The 23,042-nt window shown below is 34.1% G+C and overlaps 1 protein-coding gene across 4 annotated transcripts in view; it reads left to right on the top strand.

The window, feature by feature from the left end:
* CSMD3 (CUB and Sushi multiple domains 3) overlaps window positions 1-23,042 on the top strand; it is a 586,421-nt gene that overhangs the window by 142,356 nt on the left and 421,023 nt on the right. For all 4 annotated transcript variants that reach the window (XM_054290025.1, XM_054289307.1, XM_054288554.1 and 1 more), the window contains exon 4: window positions 5,211-5,405. In XM_054290025.1, the coding sequence (XP_054146000.1) occupies window positions 5,211-5,405 (195 nt within the window). The remainder of the gene's footprint in view (window positions 1-5,210; window positions 5,406-23,042) is intronic.

Raw genomic sequence — 23,042 nt, 5'->3', positions numbered from 1 at the left:
TAGAAACAAACAGAAATTCAGTATAAAAAAATCTACATTGAAAGTTCCCTCATAACAGGGTCCTCTGTAATTTTTTGACATGAAAATATTATCAAAGGGGGAAAAAAAAGCAAAATTATGTCATTCATTGAAAAATAGGTAGGAAACTGCAATGTAATTAGCTGTATTATCTTTCGTGAACAGTAGAGACCCTCAGTGAGGTTGCAATTGCCGATGTATTAATCAAGAAAGAACAATTAGAACAGGAAAAGAAAAAAATGTTCTTTTTCTTTGGGGGAAAAAAAACCCAACCAAAACGACTTACAGTTTCTCTTGCTTGGCTATTTATAGTTAGGCACCAGAATATGACAGTTTCTTTTGACTGATCCACAAAAAATGCAGAAATTAAAATAAGAACTTCAGAGAAGTTTAGATTGTTAGAAAAACAGTTCCTGTCACTGTTGTAAACAAAACTGAATTTCAGAATAGTGACTCTTCATTCTGCACTTGCATCTTAACGTGACAGATTTGTTGGAATCAAGGGATAACGATTTTTGTTGTTGAACTTCTACAAAGGAAAAACCTGGATTTTGGGGGAGGGAATTTTTAAAATTCAATAACTGTTTTAATATATCTGTGGTGTTCTCAAAGCATTCATTTATAATGTGTTACATTTTTGTGCAGTTAAATTCACTTTTCAATGTTAAGTTTTTCATTTTTTTCCTTCACTGCTCTTATATTGCCTACTCCAAATTTTTCTTGTGGTTTCCTTCACTCTGTAATCTCAAGTGAAACATGCATGTATATGTACATTTCAATATGTGTGTAGAAAGACAACAGTATTCCTATACTCATCGGTTAATTCTTCTAGTCCCTATTATATTTGAATCTAGACCATGCTTACTCATATATTCAGAGCAATGTGAATGAGGACAGAATAGAAAGTAAGCAAATTAGGCAAAATATTATAAGTTAAAAGCTATGCATCTAAATTCCTTTTTTAGTTTGCAAAACCTATGGAAAATAATGGTCAACTAAAATAAGTTATTATAGGATCCAATATAGATGAAATTTTGGACACTGTAATTTCAGGCTACCTATTTTTACGATGGCAGCACCTGTTGTAGTATTTGGGATCTTTAGAATGCATATCTCTCCCTATATCCACACACTTACTACATGCAGCACTTCTGAAATCAGCTTTGAGTCTTCAATACCAAAGCATTCTTGTCTGTCAGCAAGCCAAAGTACATATTTCCAAGGGATATCCATGTTCAGACATACTCTAGTGTTTCCATTACACCAGCATGTCCTGTCCCAAATAACAGCTGGAGTGGTCCCTAGAATAACATGTTCATACTCATGTTTGCAGGGCAGGGGAATTACTGTTTGGGGTAATAGACACAGTGAGCAGTTTAGGACTGGTACCATTCCCATAGGGGGAGATCTCAAACTGGGAGTGTAGGGATGCCAGGAGTATTTAATATCAAAAATACTACAGAAATAAGTGTTAGCCTGTATTGGGATATTACATACATCTTTCAATGAATGAGTACTCATGAAGATATACATGTTGACAGTATTTCTCACTTTATTTTGGGAAAAATGGGATCATAATAAATTGCAACAACTGCAACAAAAATGATGAAAATATACTTTAAAAAAGTAAAATTATTTATATTCCAAATTTTGTAATAAAATAGTGTGTGAAGGACATTAGTATTCATAACTAAGCTTAATAGAATGCAGTGCTATGACAAATGCCTTTATTACTGGAATATGTGAAAATAGTTGTTTTGTATATTTTGACATTGATTATAAATTTAATGATAAATATTTTAGGGAGGATAATGCTGCTCTTGATTTCAAAATATCATAACAGAAAATATCCTAAATATTCCTGACTGAAAATCTGAATAAAAAGCAAGTAATATTGAAATTTCTGTATCTGGTTCTGGTTTTATTTCCCCTTGAGTGAAGGCTGGAAAAGAGAGTCTAAATTTCTGCTAGCCTTGTTTTTTGAAAAAAAAAATCAGAAATAAATTATATTTAATGTTATTTAATTTGAATATCTTATTAATTGGTATCTAAAAGGGGCTGAATTTCTGCTAATTAAAGTCTTTAAGGGAGTGGGTTCCCTCCTGCAAAGCAGAAATCTCCCAGATACATTTTACCCACAGCTTTTTAACAGAATTTACAGTGGTATTAATAAGAATTAATTCAATAGAAACTTACTGAACAGCATTGAAGGATATTTTAAGCTTCATGTTTTAACATGAAAAAAAAAAGACAAATATGTTCATACCTACCTTGTTTACAAAATTAAATCTAGGACAAAGAAAATTCCTGCTTGGAGAGAGATTGAAACAACTGGGGCAGCTTGCTTTGAAAAGATGAGAAATAATATACAAAATGAAAAAAAGTGGGAAGGTGCAAAAAATTCAATTATGCTTATCTTCAGACTACATAAACAAGAAGTTCAACCAAACTGTAAGATTGAAAATTTAAAAGGAAATACTTTTCCACCCTTTATATCATCAATTATTATCAAAATGTCACTAAAGTCAAGAATCTGTGCAGAGCTGAATAAAAATTAAAGTCTCATTTGGCAATTCCTGTGTTCCCTGGCAGATGACAATCTTAGGGTAACAATCCATAGCTTTAAATGCCAGGGAGTTGGTAGTACAGTGTCACATTCAGTTTGAAAATAGATACTACCTATCAAAGAAGACAAATGCAGTAACCTCGGTAAACTGTCTCCCTCTCACCCCCAAATAAGGCACTTGTAGATGTTCAAAATGAAAATACACACAGAATAAATTAATATAATTAAAAGTGTAAGATTTATTTTTTTCTACTTTCTTATCTAGAATCAGGAACAAAATGGCTTGAAGGGTTAGAAGTAGTAACATACTCCCAGGCCCCTTTATCATAAAGTTAAAAAGTTAATGAAAAATGCCAAGAATCCCTTTTAGATGAGTCATATAGTATTGAAACTGGAAAATTAGTTTTATTTTAGAAGGAGGGTGATTTTTAATTAGTGCTTTAAAATATAATGTAATTTCACAAGAACAAATTGCCTTCTGTGGGTAACTCTTGGTGAGGCAGCAGTAAAAGTAAAGGAAGTAATTTTAGGTAGTGACATTGCTAATCTTTATATTTTTTATTTCAAAGGACAGGGAATCTTTCTGTGACCTTTTTACAAAGCCCTAAGAGATACAGGTTTCTGAAAGACTTCATCTTCTGGGAGAAGTTGAAAATGAAAACACTGCGTACAGGCCGAGTTTTCAAGTTAATATAATATGATTCATATGATAGCTAAAATCCACAGGATGATATTCTTACCTTCATTTTGACATGCTGTGATGATAAATAACAAATTGAATAGCCTTGAAAACTGTTAGAGGATTTAAAAGCAATTCTTTTGCTCAAATATGCAGGAGACACCACAGTATTGCCTTCTCTGTAAAGCTTGCAAGCAGATTTGAGGGAAAGGGAGTGTTGCTTCAGCACAGAACACTTCAGTAAAAGAGTGATAAGAATATCAGTTCTTTAGGTGAGCCTGAAGTGCCCAAGGTGAGATAGGCTAGTTTGTTACTTCTGTGTTGTGTCATTGTGCAAGGTAATGAAAGTCAAATCCAAAGCCACAATTTATTATGTAAGAGAAAGCAGGGAATAGCAGCAATGACATCAGCAGCTAATATGCATATTTAACTTATTCATATCAGTACATGATTGGTAAATAAATTCTTGCAAAGTAACTCATTATTAGCATATATTTTATACATTTATATTTTATATATATATAAATAAATACATATATATATATATTATATATATAGTGCTTATATATGTATGGACATGTAGAGAAAGTTTTTATGATTATAGTGAATTCTGCCTTTTAATAACTGTTCCATAGTTTTGTTTCATGGCTGGTATCACAAATCTAGTAGGATTTCCTAGTTCTTGGTAGTTCTGGGCATTGAAGTTTGAGAATGTAATGAATGTTGGGAGTCATACTGATTGTTTTAATATGCGTTTATATATCTTTTTTTTGAGTGAAACCTATAACACCTTAGATATTTAAATATGTTTTTCAAACACTCATGAGCAATTCAGGGCTACTGAAGAATGTTTTAGTCACATGGAATTCAGGAAAAGAAATTAAAACAATACATACATAGCCCTCTCTTCTTCCGTCATTTTCCTTTTTAGATTAGGGGAATTTGGTATGAATCCAAATACAGGTTTATCTCATTGGCCTCTTCCCCATTAGCATTAGGCTGGCAAGTACACTTGGCACAAGCCTAGAAGAGGTCAGGATGGTATTATAAAACATGTTTTGTTCACACTTGCAAAAAATCTATGTTTTAATGTCCATTAACTAAATGACATTGGTAGTAAATGACTGAAAATGTTGTAATCAAGCTATTTATGATGCTGAAACACCAGTCAAAAGGGTACACAGTCAAAAGAGTACCAGCTACTGAAACTGAACTCTAATTAATGGCCTCAGAGATCAGACTAAGAGCAGCCATGAGTAATTTTGGATTCTCAATGGTGTAAAGCTCTATATTATAAAAGTTACAAGACATGAGGTATTTCACATGATTAAATTAACTAATTCTTTGCTCAGAAATTAGTTACCCATAGTATCTCATCCATTTTCCTCATTATCTAAAATCTATTAAATCATTAAGCAGATTCCTGATCATGCTCAGGCTTATGCTTGTTAAAATTTTCTTTTGTCATGATTAATTTTATTTTTCTTCCAGATCTTGTTCAATTTGAACCTGATGTTCTTTCATGTTTGTATTACAATTTTTTTTATTGTTTTGCATTTGTGTAACTTGAAACTCAGAAATATATCAAGCTGCTTTGTTTCCTGTTTGAATGTAATGACAGGTATTCGTATGATTTTCAAATGTAATTGATACAAAATAAATCATTTTTTTGTATCAATTTAATTTTAAAATTGCATGATAGCTGGAGCTTAAGTAAAACTTCATGCTTATTTTTATCTGCCTTTGGATATTTGGGTACTTAAGCAAATGTTAAATACACTAAGTCAGCAATGGATTTTCAGCGTTGAGAGTTGTATAATATCCAAGAAAACAGTATCTGTCCTAAGATGCCTTGTGTTCTATACTCTTAAGCAAAATGAAACATTTATTTATCACAACATTGTAAGTATAAAAACATTTTAATTCATAAATATGTATCTTTTCCAGAATTACAGAGTAGTTCCTGTGGCAACCCAGGAGTTCCACCAAAAGGTATTTTGTACGGTCAAAGATTTGATGTTGGTGACAAAATCCGGTACAGCTGTGTAACTGGATATATTTTGGATGGACACCCACAGCTTACTTGCATAGCCAGCTCTGTCAATACAGCATCGTGGGACTTTCCTGTTCCTATCTGTAGAGGTAAGAGAAATACTACAGTAATGTTCTTGAATATATATGTTAGTATTAACAAATTTTAATCTCTCTATTAATAGTTAAGGTTTAAACTATGATTAAATAACTCCTCTTTTGAATATTTTGATCTCTTGCTGACATATATGATGTATCTCAGCATATATATCTACCAATTTTCAGGTGAATATTCTACTAAAATTATAGTTATCATTTATTTTTAAAATATATATTTTGCAATAAAACTAGAAATCTAGTAATAAGTAGAACATAAATGTCTGCGTATGATGTATTTGCAAGTATGGGAATATAGATTTGGGATCTCTTAGTACTTTCTAAGAACTGACTTATTGTCTAGTAGTAACTTGGCTATTGAGCAAACAGAAATATGAAACTGCCAAAACAATTGAGTTACAGGGTCTTACCTCATTGTCAGTCAGGTTTAATGATTTTAAATTTATATATAGAAAATCCCTTGTATTCTAACAGGTATTGTAGGTAAAATCCTTTTTCCTTGCTCTTATTAGAAATATAGCCATAGTAAGGAAGCCTGTATTACAGGTAAATCTTATTTTCTGAGAGAAATATTGCTGAAGATGAATAATGTTTGCAGAGCAGCAAAAGGAGGTTATGGTGATAAAATGAAGGCATTATCACTACTATACACAAGCAAAGACAATATGTCAGGTAACCTTGGGATCAGTTTCTAGATTCACAGGTTAATTTTACAAAATGCAACCTTTATATTTGTCTAAAACATTGATGAAGTATTGCAGAGTCTACAAAAAAATTCCAGCTGAAATTACCATCCTAATAAATACAGATTGGTTAAAACATGTTTAAACAGCACAGTAAACATTAATTATGTATGAGAAAAATGTCATTGGAAATACCATACTTTCATTTCCTGTTCTTGGATTACAGCTATTGAATATGTTTATCCATGGTCTTGAAAAAATTATCAACTTATTTTTAATAGTACTATTTTCCAGTAAAAATATTTATAACTTTTGAATCTTCCACTCCTGCTTCCCTGAAAATTGCTAGGAAATAATGAAGTGAATATAAAATCAAGTCATATATCCAAATTTAGTTTCTGGAGATGAGAATGCAAAAGATATGATGAGCATAGACTTGTAAAAGACTTATATTTGTAACAACATCAAAGTCTAATGGACTCCATTGCTCAAATTCTCAATCTGCCAGTTTTGAAATGAATGGCATAATAAACTGTATTCTTGAATGAGTTACACATTCTTCTTTCTGATACTTCATTTTTCAGGAGATCTTCGGATATATTTTGGTTTTGCTCCAAGGGGAGATGAAAATATACTGTGTAAATTTGTACTCATAAGATAAACTCCCAAAGTAGCCCTGTGGTTAGACATCGCTAGTTTGTTAGAGGATGACAACTACATGAGAATACGAAAATCATTTTTTTAAACTCATAATTAGAGAGGTCATTATCTGCACAGTGTCATTTCTTAAGGCAAAATAGAGTTAACAAATTGGAAAGGGTTCAGAAAAAGAGGAAACAAGTTCTTTTAGGTTTCAAAACTTTCATTTTGTCTAGAGCCTGAAGGACTCAAACTTTTCCATGTACGTGAAAGAAGATTAAGACAATGGCTTGATTCACTGCAGAAACACATGCAGAAAGAAAACTTTTTTTTTTTCAAGAAGACAATTCTTTAATCAATAGCAGTGAGGAATTTAAAGGATAAAAGTTTGATGTGACTCAATGTTTTATGTAAACATCTAACTTTACACATAAAATGCACCCTTGTGATTCCCTTCAAATGAATCTCTCCTAATTTAGCCTAATACAATTATCCAACACAGAATTCTGCAAAAGGTTGCTAAAGATGATTACAGACTAATGAGCTTCTTATCTCTTTCTCACTGTTTGCCATGGAGACTCTGATTAAACACTCATCCTTAAAGATTTCCTGTGATAAATGACTTAGTGTTCCCTACCAATGGTCATTACATCTAACGCAGTGGATTCTGACACAAGCAAGAAAAAAACTGAGAACAAAAGTATATTTTGTTCAATATTAATTTGAGGGTTGTTTGTTAGCTTGTTTTTGCATTTCAGAAAGAAACTGAATTTGATGCACACTTAGAAGTCAGCAGGCATAAGATCACAGATGTCTGTTAATCACCTATGTGTTAATATCATTCTCATCTGCCTCTTCTACTTCAGGACAAATAAATTTGAGGAATTTTTTTTAATTTTTATTTTTGATTTTTCCTCTTACATTGCCTTCACTTTAAATGAAGAGATAAGGAAGATGTCATGCTTGTGCTGTAGCATTGTGATGATTATGGATTGATGTCTCAAAATGGGGAATTTCATTGAAAACAACAGTATTTTGTAATGTCACAAGCAGAACACTCTACCCACGTTTTAATTTTTGATTTGTTAAATTATACCAATATTTGCATTTTTAAAAGTAATAAATCTTTGGGCCAAATTTTATTAATGAAAAAAGAGTTAGTCCTCAAAGAGGTTTGTATTCCTTTACTTGTCTCTACAGGATTTTATTGAAAAATCAGCAGACTTATTTAATGATTGCTTTATTTCAAAGCCTCTTTCTAACTGAATATTGTTTGAATGCACAAAGATTTTCACCTGCATGTTTTGGTATTCATTAAAATATTGTTACTTTATTAGATTTATTAGAAGTGAAAAAAATACCCTAATTATAAAAAAGCTAAATTGTATTTATTTTTCTGGTCAACTACGTGGTGGAGTTGCTCTCTATATGAGACAACACTTGAAATGTACCAACATCTGCCTTGGTGTGGACGACGAGTGAGTTGAGATTTTATGGGCTCAGATCAAAGAGTGGATTAATAAAGGTGACACTGCAGTGGGTGCTTACTGCTGGCTGCCTGCTCAGGTGAAGGAGGAGGATGAGGCTTTCTCCAGGCAGCTTGGAGCAGCCTCCAAGTCAAAGGCACCAGCTCTTGTGAGGGACTCTGTCTACCAGGCCATCTGCTGGAGAAGCAACACAGCAAAGCAAAAATAGTCTACAGGATTCCTTTGAAAACATTGATGACAATTTCCTGTCACTGGTATTAGAGGATCCCACAGGGAATGGTGAGCTGCTCAACCTCAGATTAACAGCATCTCCTTTCTGGAGATGTGAAGGTTGGGGGCAGCCTTGGCTGCAGTGACCATGAAAATTTGGAGCTGCATATCAGGAAAGGAGGAGCAAGTAAGACTTCAATCATGGACTTCAGGAAAACTGATGTTAGCCGCTTCAGGGATTTTCTTGGAATAATCAGGCACGGCAGGCAAATGGGGTCCAAGAGAGTTGGTTGATATCCAAAGTTGACTTCCTGCAAAACCAATAATGCTTAATGTCAATGAGCAAGGAATCAGGCAAAGGCAAAGGGGGAGAGAGAACTGCATGAATGAACAAAGAACTCCTGTCATTACTCAAGCATAAGCAGGAAATGTACAGGAGTTAGAAGAAGCATCAAACCACATGGAATGAATATAGAGATTGTCAAAGTTGAAATGGGATCGGGAAGGCCAAAGCCTATCTGCAATTAAATCTGACCAGGATGTCAAGGACAAGAAGGGTTTCTTAAAACACATCAATAACAGAAGAAAAACAAAAGTATAATGTGGGCCCATTAGTAAATGGAGAGAAATCCTGGTAACAAGGGACACAGAGAAGGCAGAGTTATCAAATGCCTTCTTTGCATCAATCTTCACTAACATGATCAGCCCTCAGGGTTCTCTGACACAGACCAGGGTAAAGGAGTCTTGGAAAGAAGACTTTTCCTTGGTGAAGGAGGCTTGAGTTAGATAACACCTAAACAAACTTGACATCCACAAGCCCATGAGCTCTGGCAGGATGTGTCCACAAGAGCTTCTGGACATCATAGCGAGGTCACTCACAGTCATCTTTGCAAGGTCATGGCAACAGAAGAGGTGCCTGGAGACTGGAAAAAAGCAAATCTCACCCTGGTCTTCAAAAAGGTCTTCAAAGTCAGCCCCACTTCAATCCCTGGAAAGGTGATGGAGCATCTCATTCTGAAGGCCATCTGTATCCATATGGATGAGAAGAAGGCAACCAGAAGTATTTAGCATGGATACACTAAAGGTAAATCAAGCTTGACCAAACATTGCCTTCTATAATGAAACAACCACCTGGATCAATGGGGAAAGAGCAGTGGATATTGTCTGCCTTGGCTTCAGCAAGGCTTTTGATGTTGTCTCTCACAAAATCCTGATAGACAAAATCAGGAACCATTGACTGGATGAGTGGACAGAGGTCGATTAAAATCTGTCTGAGTAGCAGGGCTGTAATTAGTGACATGGGTCTAGTTTGAAGTTTGTCATGAGCAGTGTCCTCCAAGGTTCCATACTGGGCCCAGGATAGTTTAACTTATTCATCAATGACTTGAACAAAATGGCAGATGTCTCCTCAGCAGGTTCACTGATGACACAAAGTTGGGAGGAGTGGCCAATACCTGAGTTCTGTGAGACCTTCAGAAACACTTTGACAGGCTGGAAAGATGGACAGAGAAGGACTGTGTGAAATTCAACAAAGGACGGTGCAGTCCTGCACCTGGGGAAGAATAACCCCACTGACCAGCACAGCCTGGGGGCTGATCTGGAAAGCAGCTCTGTGGAGAAAGACTAGGGGGTCCTGGTGGATGCAATTCTGTGCCATGTGCTCTAGCTGGCCCTGCCTGAGAAGCAAGTTTGGACCAGACCACCCAATGCGTTGCCTTCCAAATTTAGTGGTTCTGTGATTCTTTGACTTACCCTATGCACAATCCATGACAAGTTTCTAAATAAACCTTCTCGCCTGAAAAATTATTTTTGATAAGGTTGTTTTTAATAATGAAATCTGACAGAAGTTAATTATATCACCTATTCCTGAGCTAATGTTGCAGCATGCAGTGTCTCCATAATGCAGCAAACTAGAAACAATTTACTGATAGTAATAAATAATGCTACACTTGTATATAATATTTTCATTCTATAAAGGTTATAAGAATTACACACTTTCATAATCAAGGAAGTATTCTGACATTTATGTCTTCTAAAAATTTCCTATTCCATGCTAAAATGGGTGTTGTAAGATTCTCCATTCTAAAATTTATTTTTTTAGAATTCAGAAATTTCAAGTGCAGAATACAGTTGTATTTGTATTCCTACATGCTCTAATAAAATTTAAATTAAAGTGTCCTGTGGACCTTCCAATTGTCTGTACATATAGCTACAAAATATCTGCCAAAATAAAAACTCCGTCTGCATTTTCAACGAGGAACTTTGGTTTTCTACTTGTCTAAATGAACATGTATTTTGATCAGAGAAGCATACAACCCACGGTCTAGCTTCATTTTTTCTATTGAAAAAATGTGTTTCTCCTTTTTTTACTATTTATCTGGGAGGACATAGAGTTATTTCTTGCATATATTGTCATGACAGGTAAAAGGCTGAAGAGGTTCATACTAAATTCCAAGTCTAGGAATTCTGTAACTCCCCTGCAATATATATATATGTATGTAATTATAAAGACATGTCTCTTTATACCTATCTTCTTCAGTGGATTTATTCCAAATGAACTTAACTGAGATATTTATAAACTCTTATTTTTAAAAGTGATCTAACACATGTCAGAATTGAATTAAAATATTCAGCTCATTATTTAAATATTTTGCCATGTCCTCTATGCAGAACCCATTGGACTGAAAAAAATTGTTAATTGCAAGTTACTGGTATAATTGTGTAAGTACACAGATACATGACTATACATATTTCAACTCCATGAGGTAAGTTTTAGGTCATATACAACAGAGAGTAGCTTCAAATTAAATTAAAGGGTTTTGTGGACCTTCCAATGCACTTATATTTAATGGTTGTATTTGTTTATGTATGGCATGGAATAGTATGGAATTCTGAAAAAAAACCCACTAAAATTAAACCTCACATAATTACCAAGAAATAATCATATAGCTGTGTAAGCTTTTCACAGGCAGATATATTTGGTTGCAGATGGATTTATGATTTTATGAAATCATGTCAAATAGAACCTAGTAATGTAAACAGTAAAATAAGATGACTGCCTTGGCATCTTTGTTATAAGCTGGTCTTTGTAGGCTTTGTAAAGAACAAAGCAGGATATAAAGTCAAAGTACTGCACTTTATGCCATGTAATGCATTAACTATTGGAACTGACAATCTGCACAGAAGAAAATAGAGTGCACTAACTTGAAAGCAGGAATAAATTACATCGTTCTCACAGGGAACGAGCAGTTTTCTGCCTGAAGCGAGTTCTTATACACAAATAGTTACTCTTGCTTATTCTTGGGAAAAGCCCAAGTATAGCTGTGTGAGTCTGGATAAGAAACATGTTGGATTATTTGAGAAAATTAAAAAGAAAACAAAAAAATATTTTCTAGAATTATGTATATATACATAAGCAATTATATATGAGCAGTTTTCCAGAGCTTTTCTGCAAATCCTTTTTGGGAAATAAGTAATCAGTGGCTTAGAACACTCTTATGGGTGGTATTTAAAAAAATATAAACGCCAGTGCTTCTACCTAGAATTAGAGATATTAAGTAAGATTCTTTGAGGGGTGGAAATGATGAAAAAGATCTACTATTTTATTGAAATAGTAGAATAATGGTTGGGTGTTTTCAAGTACCATGCTGTGTGCTTTCAAGCAGGGCAGAGAAGATCTTCAAAATAATACCCAGAATGGCATTTTAAATAAAAAAATATACAATACCTTTTCTTGCTTTGAATTTTTGCAATAAAAGAGCTTTGTGAGTTCTTAATTTTAGACATCTTTAAAATGTGTAATTTTTTGTACCAATAGAATCAAACTTTTCCATTTATGAAAAGCCTTGAAATTGCTCAGCACTGTACCTTACCATACTTATATTTTTTCATTATATTAGTGTTATTCTCAGGATACTCACTATTTTTACTGATACTCACTATCAGGGAAATAATGCACACTCTGCTGGTGTGAAAAAACAAAAACCTGAGCCTGAAGAATGGCAAATCCCCATGTGATTTTTATTATGTGACCAGAACCACAGATTTCTTATCATTGCAAATAGAGGTAAAACTTTGCTGAGTTATGTAAAGCTGTTTTAAGTCATTGGTACAGAAATAGAAATGCTTACCACATTAGAATTACCACATATTTCTAACACAAATGGTAAAATATTCTAGCTTTACAGTATTAATAATTAAAAAAAATATTAGCATTACTGATAAATGTAGTGTCTGTTAAATATATTCCTAACTCACTGAAAATATACCAGCAATAATAGTGATCTAACACTGTACATTCTCCTTAAGCAGGCAACACTATTCATGAGAATTCCAATTGTGTTTAATACACTCAATTAATGTCTAGACTCAGTGCTTCTTCATTTATGATATTGGTGGTCAAATAACAAAGTCCTTAGGATGCATGGAGAACTGCTCCCATGTGAAAATTTATGGCATGCAATGATGTGCATGTAATAGAAATAATACTTGAAAAAAAAATTACAAATTTTCAGAAAGTAATCTAACCATGGAAATGTTTCTAACAAAAAATAAGTCATTTTTATTAGCTTCATTTTTTAAAATCAGGATTTATATTTTCAAAGCTTTGAATATCTTAAAATGTTTTCCTTACTTGTCCTCCACATCAGAATATTAATCAGAACATCAGAATCATACTTCCATTTGGTTAACATAATTTGGCTTTGCACATCTTTATGTAATTTCAGGAATTCCTATCAGTAGTGAAGGAAGTTCTCCTAAGATCCATTAAAAAGTTGTTTGAGCAGTGGACTAACCCTCAGGAGGTGTGATACAGTCCAGAATGAAAAGGTATATGCATCAAAGTAATTTAAACTCATCAGTGCAGAAACCATGCTAATTTGGAAAACAAGCCTCTTACATTACATCTCCAAACAGTATGCAGAGGACTGGAGAAAGAAGCAGAAATTAACTCTTTCTAAATAAATTAAATTCTGCTTAAAGAAGAAAGAAAGTAAATGTAATTATTCAAGGAAGAGAATGTTTGGGAAAAGTTGTAGTTAACACCCAAGTAACAGATATAACAATGCCTTTTCTTGCTACTTTTTCCAGAAAAAGCACCAATAAGATCAAATTTAATTACAAAAGGTTGTTGTAACAATTGATATAGGCAATGAAGAGGAAAAAAGAAAGATCAGCTTTTAAAATCAAGAAATCTAACCCAATACTGAACACAATAAAACTTCTTGAATGACAGAATCTTCATTTCCACCATTGTAAAGGTGGGAATTAGGACTTCTTACACAAGTGGATGGAAGTTAGTTGGGTGGTTTATGAAAAGCTTGAAACACTGCTTTCATGTCCTCTTTTATTAAAAATTTTTTTAATGAAGGACAAAGGACATAGAAGTTGTGCTAATTGTTAATGTTAACATATGCTATTGAAATTAAGTTGTGAAATTTTCACTGAGGACAACATAACAGTGAGAATTATACCTGCAATTGAAAGGGATAAAGATTACTCTGAGTAATCAAGATGAATGAATGGGAAGAAGGAAACCGAAAAAATAAAATATTGCTTTAGCATTATGTTTAGCATCAAAGCACTGTACTAGAATTGTCAGTTACAACAAGGACTCAGTCTTTCACATCTGATTTAAAACTAATATCTTTATTTGTACAACACACCTAAAGACTATTCCAAGAGCATGGGTGTTAAATGTATAACCAGCTTAATCCCAGTTTGGGCTAGTAAATTCTGCTTTTGCAAGGCAATTGTTTCCCTTTAACACCCTCCTGTTCTTCTATGGCTCCTTTTCTATATGGCATTCTTGGATAAAACCTTTGTAGTGATCAATTAACAGAAATAATATTTAGAAAATAATGTGAGATACTTTTAAAGTAATTACTGGTTCATTAACTCAATTTACTAAACTGCTTAATCTAAAACCTTTGTCTGCCATAGGCTTCTAAAAAGGCTATTATATTTTCCCTAACATTGTTGAAATTATGCCTTGATAAATCTTTCAATATCTCTCAGTTTCTGCCTAAAATGAGAATTTACCTGGATATGAAATGAAATTGTGAGAATATTATTCAGCATTTTGGTATCACTTTGCAAATCCTGATTTATAACTCAGTTGTAATTACATCTGGAAGGCAGAAGTTATAGCAAATTAGTTTCCTGGGGAGTATTTAAAGTCCTTCAAATATTTCTTCAAGAGAACAACTAATGGCCAGTAGTGTTTTTTGCAGGTGAAAGATTTCATTGCTGAAATTCTAGTATGACATTTTAGCATTCTTCTAGACTACATCTGTCTAAGGCTGCATCTTTCTGAGCCTAAAGATTGATTCACCTATGGAACACAAATCTTCATCTTTAGCATTAATTAATCTTGTTCTTATAATTAGCAGAAGTGTTGCTGGTTTATTTAAATATTAAGACATCACTTTTGGTGCCTTGTGGGATGATTTCCAAAACTGTAGCTTGTTTTTAAATTCTAATATTTACAATTGTACACTGATGAAGGAGTTTGAAGATTATACTGTTGTGTTACTAAAATAAATTTGGAATTCCACAAAATTTATTCATCTTTTCATTCAGCTCTTCAAATTCAGAGGCTAAAACCAATTTGCCTTAAATTATCTTGACTCTGGAAGCGTATTTAAATTTAATGAAGTTGTAGCATTTTTGCTATATATGTATGAAAGATTCCACCAGAAAAGATTTAATTTCTCACAGAGCTAATGTAATGAACATACAGGAAAACAGTCTGTTTTGTTAATTCATTCATCTTGTATATTGGCCTTTTGAGTTTTGTTTAGGATTAAACTATTGGTGGTAGATCTGTACAAGTGGAACACATTAAATTTATTTTGCATTTCTGTTAACTGGTGGAGGTAACCTTATCTCAGCTGCACAAAACAGTTCATGGTTAAAAGTTTTCTTTGCACTACACCATCAAGTTAATTCTGGGTTCTTTTAAGGCAAACTGAGAGGAGGTCAAAAATTTTAATTGTGAGAATTTAGGATCACTATCTGCCTCATTGATTTAACCTTCCTAGACAAAATACTCTTAACATTGGCTGGTATTTTGCAGTTCAGAGAAAGAAACTTCCTGGTGTGCAGTTATGCATCAATTCTTTCCATGCCACAGTTCTCTCATCTTTCATTTTGAGGATTTAATATCATATCACAATATTATATGATTCACATCATCACAGCATCATCAAGGTTGGAAGAGACCTTGAAGGTTATCTAGTCCAACCACCAACCAAGCACCACCATAATCAATATCCCCAGACGCCACATCCAGATGCTCCTTGGACACTTCCTGAGATGGTGCCTCCATCACATCCCCAAGAAATTTATTTGAATGCCTAACCACTCTTTCAGTGAAATTTTTTTTCCTAGTATCTAATCTGAGCCACCTCTGGCACAACTTGAGGCCATTTCCTCTTGTAACATGACAGAAGAGACAGACCCCCATATTTCACACTTTTCTTCTGATATAATTGTATGTATGTTTAAATTTTTTGTATACATCTTGGAACCTGTAAAAACTGTGTAACTAATAATGAAAAAAATAGTTTTTGTTTTTGACGCCTGTTAGTTCCTAGTTTTGTCTTCTTTAGAGAAAAAGCAATCTTTTTCAGTATCAATACTTATTTGACCCACATTTAAGTCAGGTAGCAGTGGATAGGGTTCATAAACAAAGGATGCAGAATGATGGGCACGTGGGTGACATCAGAAATGGTAAGGCAAGGTCAAAGCATACCTGCCTCACGTCAGCCTGGGAGGAAAGCAGGAGTCACAGGAGAGCAACATTGTTGGAATAACTGAGATATTAGGGCAGCCCACATGGCTGGAGTGTAACAAAGGATGTATGCAAACTTTTCAGAAGACAAAGATGCAGAATGGGCTGGTCCAGGGTTTGTGGATCAGGATCTGAGAACACTAGAACAATCAAGGAACTCAGATTGTCAGGATAAGGACAAGGCAAGGTGTGAAGTGTTCTTTAAAGAGCTCAAGGAAGTCTCTAATTCACACACTTTAGTTCTCATGCATTTTAACCTTGCTGTTTCTTGTTGAAAAGGCAATAGGGCAGGATGAAAACTGTAAAGATTTCAGATCTTAAAGAGTCCTGCATTCCACTGCAAGATTTATTCCCACTAGATAATGTCCTGATAGTTTTTGAAAACCTTACCATTTTCCAAAGGCAGTGGTCTTCTATATATTTTTTTAACATTATTAGAAAGAACTTATATAATTTACTCCACATTTTTTCCCATTAAAATTTAAGCATACTATCTTCCACCTCCCTCTTCCCTCCTCATCGTTGCATTTTCTAATGTGCACATTTTCTAATGTGCACACTTTTGCACCAATGCACATTAGAAAAAATTATTTTCCTCCTCTTTGCAATTTTCTTTTACATATTTAGTTTAGCTCTTCTTTAACTACTATAATACTAATGCTATCTTACTTCACAACTCATGAGACCACTAGTAATGTTTGCTAATTTCCTCTTGATTTTTTTTTAATTTATCTAAGCTTTCTTTTGAAGTATTGGGCCCTGATTAGCGAAGACTAGCTAAGAAGTTTTGTGCTTCATGGATCACAGGTCATACTTACAGCATGGTCTTTTTGGTCTCTGGATGTGTCCAGGTAAACTGTGAAGGCAATTTCAATTCTTGTTCCACTTTTTAAATAATGTCCTGTTTTTTAAATAACATTTTTAAATGAAAAATATTTGGGTTTTACTTTTATTGTTGATCAGTTGGTTGGTTGCTTGGATTTGTTTTGCTTCTGAGTTTTTTTTTTCAGAACATTAATTTTTGAATTCCAGGTAGATAGGCAAGGCTTTTATCCTTCTGTTTTGTCCGTGGAACAAAGCACTTTTGATAAGACACAAATTAAAGGGCTTTAGTAGACAAATTTTTCCAAAGTCCCAGAATAATATGGTGTTTATTTACTGCAATCTATAAATCTCTAGGCTGGCCAAAAATGTGGTGTCAAACTCCAATTTTCTAACTATCTGAAGTAAAAAGCAAAGTGCATGCATCTGTAGGAAAAATGCTGTGGTTTAACTCTTCATTTACTCTTATTTCATTTAATGCAAATACTGGAAAAGCAATATTTGGAGATTCAGTCCTCCTACATCTTTGAACACCAAGTAAAAATGCTGAGGTAGTGGTTGCTTCATGTCAAACTGAAAAAATGATAAACATTTTTTTCTACGTTTGCTTATCTGAACATGACTTAAAAAGCAGAGATTTATTAATAACAATAATGACTGTAACTTCATGAGCAAACATTCTGGAATTTTATTTTAATTGGAGATGAAAGCTTAAAGAGTTTCTGTCATTCATCCAAGTATTGTGTATATTATCCATACACCAAGGATTTAAAGTGTTCAGTTTCCATTAGGAACACCAAAGACTGAAGTAAAATTTTATAATCATTAACAAACACTAGGCTTCCATCACCTAAGTAAATCAAAATAAAGTGACTGATGCTCACTGAGCTAGGGTTTATCACCTATAAATAGTACAGCAAATGGATTAAGAGCACTCCTTCACTGGAGGGAGAAAGCAGAGGAATGGACAGCACAATAGCTGGCTCTCTGGATTCTCAAGTACAATAATGACAGGTTTTTCCCTTTCCTAGTTCCCTGATAGAGAAGTCAGTTCTTTCCAGATAACATGCAGTTATGCATTAGTCATAGTGTAAGATTAATAACTGCAGAAGAATAATAGCTGCATTTTAAATACAGCTAAGTCAGCAAAGTACTTGCCAACCATTTGCTCTTTCTAAAGGTTCCAGCAGCCCCAATAGAACCAGTTATTCTTTATGTCTAGGTGCATGGTGACTCCATTATCCTCTTTAGCAGGTTACTGTAGTTGCTCAAGTAAGCTTGAATTGTGCAAGAAAAAGAAGTCTATATAACAGCTATAAATATGTCTGCGGAAAAATTCCTACTATTTAAAGAGACCTCTTAAAAGAGTCTTTCAACTCCCATTTTGCAAATTTATGACTTGCTTTCTGAGTCTGTAAATTCTTGCCTTAAATTAAACACAGCCTCATATGTCTCACACAGTTTGATGGCACTTTTGGGAACTGTTTTTCATGTTATTACAGGTTTAACATTTGATCACAGTCTTGAGCCGTTTGTTTTTTTGGTTTTTTGGGTTTTTTTTGTTTTTTTTTTAAATAGACATGCACTGAAATATAATCTGAAAATAAAATATAGATTCAACATATGGTAAATATGTTCATGGTTTCTTTCACTTATTTTTCCTTCTGACAATCCTGTATCAGTGGAACGAGGTCCTCCTCTTTTGATCTTGTTTCATCTGGAGCTGTCTGGAAGAGTGGCTGGATATTCCAGTCATGTATAGCTGACACAGTAAGGCACGTTTCATTACACTTTCTAATGGCCTTATAATTATCAGATGAAAGATATAATAAATTAGATATTTTCATTAAATATGTGAGACATAACCTGATTACTATAATATTGCTCTTTTTACTTCTGCAGGTACCAATTAAAAGGTATTTCCTTCTCTGTGCTAAGGATAACTCTCTTAAATTTAAACCAAGAAGTCCCTCTGAAATTCCTTTACCGATGCAGCTGTTTGTACACGATATACTCAGTTCATTAGCAGCATAGAGAAAAAACACCAACCATCTTAATGATTTTTACATTATTTTTCTCCACTTCATTCCCAATAGTGACACATTTTTCTGTTTGTCCAAAAAGCCTTAGTAAAGCAGGTGTTTATTTTCACATACGTAGTAATTTCCGACTGTTATTTTAAGTGCTGCAATTATCAAAGAGACCAGAGTACACTGCATACCATGTTCTTGGACATAGTATACCATACTCCTTGGACTGAATTTCAAACATTTCAGGAAGACAATTTAACCATTCATCTTGTGTAAGAATAAAGAAACTGCATCTAAGATTCAGATCTTCTACACTGAAAAGTTTATTGTAGCATTCAATCATTCAATGGCTTTTCTGTGGTGAACCTATCCATTCTTAATTTCCTAAAAGTACAGGTGCTGAAGACATTTGTAAGCAAGTTATTCCTATTCATCAGTAAGAATTTTTCACTACACTGCTAGCTTTTTGTATTTGGAAATTAAACTACCATATTATATTTAAACTATGTAATGGGTAAGGGTGTGAATTTAGATTTCCACAAAGTTTAACTGTGCAAGTAGACTCATTGGACAGACACTGAGTTTAGTATCAGTTCTAATAGCATTAAAAAGCGCAAAAGAAACTAAGGAAATATGTTTCATATATCTTAGAGTCTAAGAACCATAGCAGGAATTTATTTTTAACCAAATATTTTCTACATTTTTATGGATTTTTAAATTTTTTTTAAAGGAACATGATATTAAAAATCTTGAATACTCAATGAAACGTTTTTCTCTCATTTCTAAAACAAGAAAAAATGTAATTAGTTTACTGATGTTGAATTAATTTACATTATAAAAATATATTAATGGAGTTCTATATTATAACTGCCTCATGTTGGAGCATTTTTTGAAGCACAGGAATTTTTTCAGGGAATTTGGAGGTTTCCACATTAGTCAGGCTATCCACTGAATATGCTGTTTATTAAGTTATGTTTAGCTAGTCTTTCAGAGTCTTGTTACTGTTAAAAATAGCATTAGCATGTTCCAAACATGATACTTGACTTTTCCTCTGAATAGTGACTCTCCTTAAAGCAATCATATACCTATGTAAGGGAATATCCATGTTCTTGCCATGCCAAGCTTCCTGCTGATTGCCTTTAGTTTTGACTATTAATTCTTTCTGCCTAATTATTTACCCAACATATTTTAAATAGTACATAAGCTACTAGGACATTTTGTAAAAACCTGCAGTTACATATCAGATAAAAACAACATAAGGTGAAATTTCCACATAATATAGATGTGTTGAGAGGGTAAGGAGAGATTACTCATAATATTACTTTTCCTTGCCTCAATGCATTGACACAATATTTGGAGCAGAGATTTATCCTTCTGACCTATCCTGACAGAAATTTTTATCAGTATATAGGTATCATTAAGCCTTGCTGTCTTTCACCTCCCTGGGAAGCTTATTCCAAAGCTTGACAACCTCTCACATGAAGAAATTTTTCCTAATAGCCAATGTAAACCTCTTCTGCTGTAACTTGAGACAATTTTCTCTTGTCTCATCTCTTGTTACCTGGGAGAAGAAACCAACAGCCACCACTCTACAACTTCCTTTCAGGCAACTGTAGAGAGTGATGTCTGCCTTGTGCCTCCTTTTGTCCAGGCTAAACAGCCCCAGCTCTCTCAGCTGCTCCTCATCAGACTTGTGCCCCAGTCCCTTCACCAGCCCTGCTCCAGACACACTCCAACCTCTCAATGTCTTTATGATAGCGGGAGGCTCAGAACTTAACGCAGGGCTCAAGGAGTGGCCTCACCAGAGCTGAGTGCAGAGGAACAATCACTGCCCTGGTCCTGCTGAGCACACAGTCACTGACACAGGTCAGACTGTCATTGACCTTCTTGGCCACCTGGACTCACTGCTAGATCATGTTTAGCCACTGTCCAACCAATGCCCCCAGGTTCTTTTCCACCAGGAACCTTTACAGCCACTTCCCCAAGTTCCAGTGAACTGAATGGTGACGGCAAGAGGCAAAAAAACAATAACAGAGGAAGCGGGAAAGATTCAGGGATTCAAAGAATTGTGCTACAACAGAGATACTGTACTACTGGGAAGGGTAATATATATGCTATTTTGGTAAACAAAGACTTTACCTAGGAAGCCCACTACTTGACTTTCCTTTTTGCACAAATCTATATTAATTTTGTATGTTGGATCCATGGTCCCCTTTTCCATCCTACCTTTTACAGAACTCTTAAGATGATTTTGGAAAAGAGTATGTAAATCCAGGATGATATCCATCTGCACACAAATCTGTCTTTCAGAAGTGTAGTTCTCAAGCATTCATTCTATCAAATTTCTGCCTCTCAACTCTGGAGGTATCTACAAGAAATGCAAGAAATTGGTTTAATTATCATTAGCTTATGATAATTATTTCTTCAATATTTCTTCAATAGCAGCAATCAATTCTTAAGATTCCAGATATAATTTCGAAATTTTGTCAGTGAGGGAAATGATTTTACAGGTTTTCCAGGCTCTGTTTACTGGAAAAGCTACAGGGTAATCTGGTTTTTCAGTATCTTCTTCAGTCTGTTATAGCACATTGCTGTTTACATGCCCTGTTTCTCCATTATGAATACTACTGCTCACCACCTAGAACCTTAGATAAATTGCTTGACCAAAGGTTCATTTGGGCATAGAAGAGACAGAAATATGTGCCATATATCAGGAATTGCTAAGTCTGGCACCGCATGTTAATTCTGTTTGTTTTGTGCTGTTGCATACAGCCTTACAACCATTCTAATTTCAAGTATTTTTGGATTATATTTGCTTGTGTTTCATGTCTACTCTGCTATTTGTAAGACTACCTGCCATTTTGAACAAGGATGTTATAATGATCTTGCTATTAGCCAAATAATTTCCTCTCAGACATAAATTCCAATGCTGCATATTATCTGCTTTGTGCCAGCACTCTGGAAATGGTTTACAGACAATAGTGATTTTGTAGCCCTCTAGTCCAAGAATAAATTAATGTATAATCTGCACAATGTCAGCACAGGAGTTGGCAGGCTTAGTAGATTCTACTGCTTTTCAGCCATTTTCTGGCTAGGCTAGTACATAGAAGGTCCAATTAAGATATTTTCTAAATGCGTACAAATAATTACACTAACATCTCCCTTTTCCATCATCTCCAGTATTTCACTCTTCCAATCTTTCCAAAGATCCAAATTTTTTTCTTAATTTTTGTACAATCATTTGCGTAACAGTCTGAAAGATCTATAGTCCAAATAAAGAACCTGCTAGCAAGGAGCTTTGCCATAAATATTTAGATACACTTGAAGAATAGCTTGACATTTATAAGCAACTCTAGCATGCTAAGAGAACACATTTATTTCTGGACACTGATCAGATATCTCTGTTTGGTAAAAGCTTTCAGTTTGTGGATAAATATTAGACGTGTTTATAAAAAATATGTAAAAAGCAAAGATAAAAATATGAGCATTAAAATCCTACAAATGAACAAACTTCATGAAGTTAATGATGTCTGTCATATAACTTGTACATTTAGGAAAGAATATGGAATTCTGGGACAAAAATGCATTTGTTTCTCTCCCTGTCATCTATTTAGGGAGTTCTGAAGATAAACTGTTCATGTCTAATTATAACATTTGTCATAGCTACCTCCAAAGATCTCATGTTGTTAAACTACCATTTCATCTTTGTATCAAAATCTAAAGCAAACCCAAATAGCAAATGAAGAAAAATGAACTGATTAAGTCACAGTCACACCTAGTAGGTATGTAAACAGCCAACACACAATTTTCAAGGTGTCATAACAGCCCCTGCCCAGAGGCTGCAAATCTCAGTGAAATTAATTTTGTAACTACAGATTACAAACTCCTGAAAAAAAATTACAGTATTTAATGTGAACAAATATTTGACAAGCAAAATAGGCCTATGCAAACTGAAGCCTTTTGGA

Source organism: Melozone crissalis, unplaced genomic scaffold (assembly GCF_028551555.1).
Source record: "Melozone crissalis strain CALT ecotype California unplaced genomic scaffold, PUWL_Pcris_2 ptg000002l_1, whole genome shotgun sequence".
Lineage (NCBI taxonomy): Eukaryota > Metazoa > Chordata > Aves > Passeriformes > Passerellidae > Melozone > Melozone crissalis.
The sequence above is the reverse complement of the archived record's forward strand: the minus strand, read 5'-3'. Positions and strand labels throughout refer to the sequence as shown.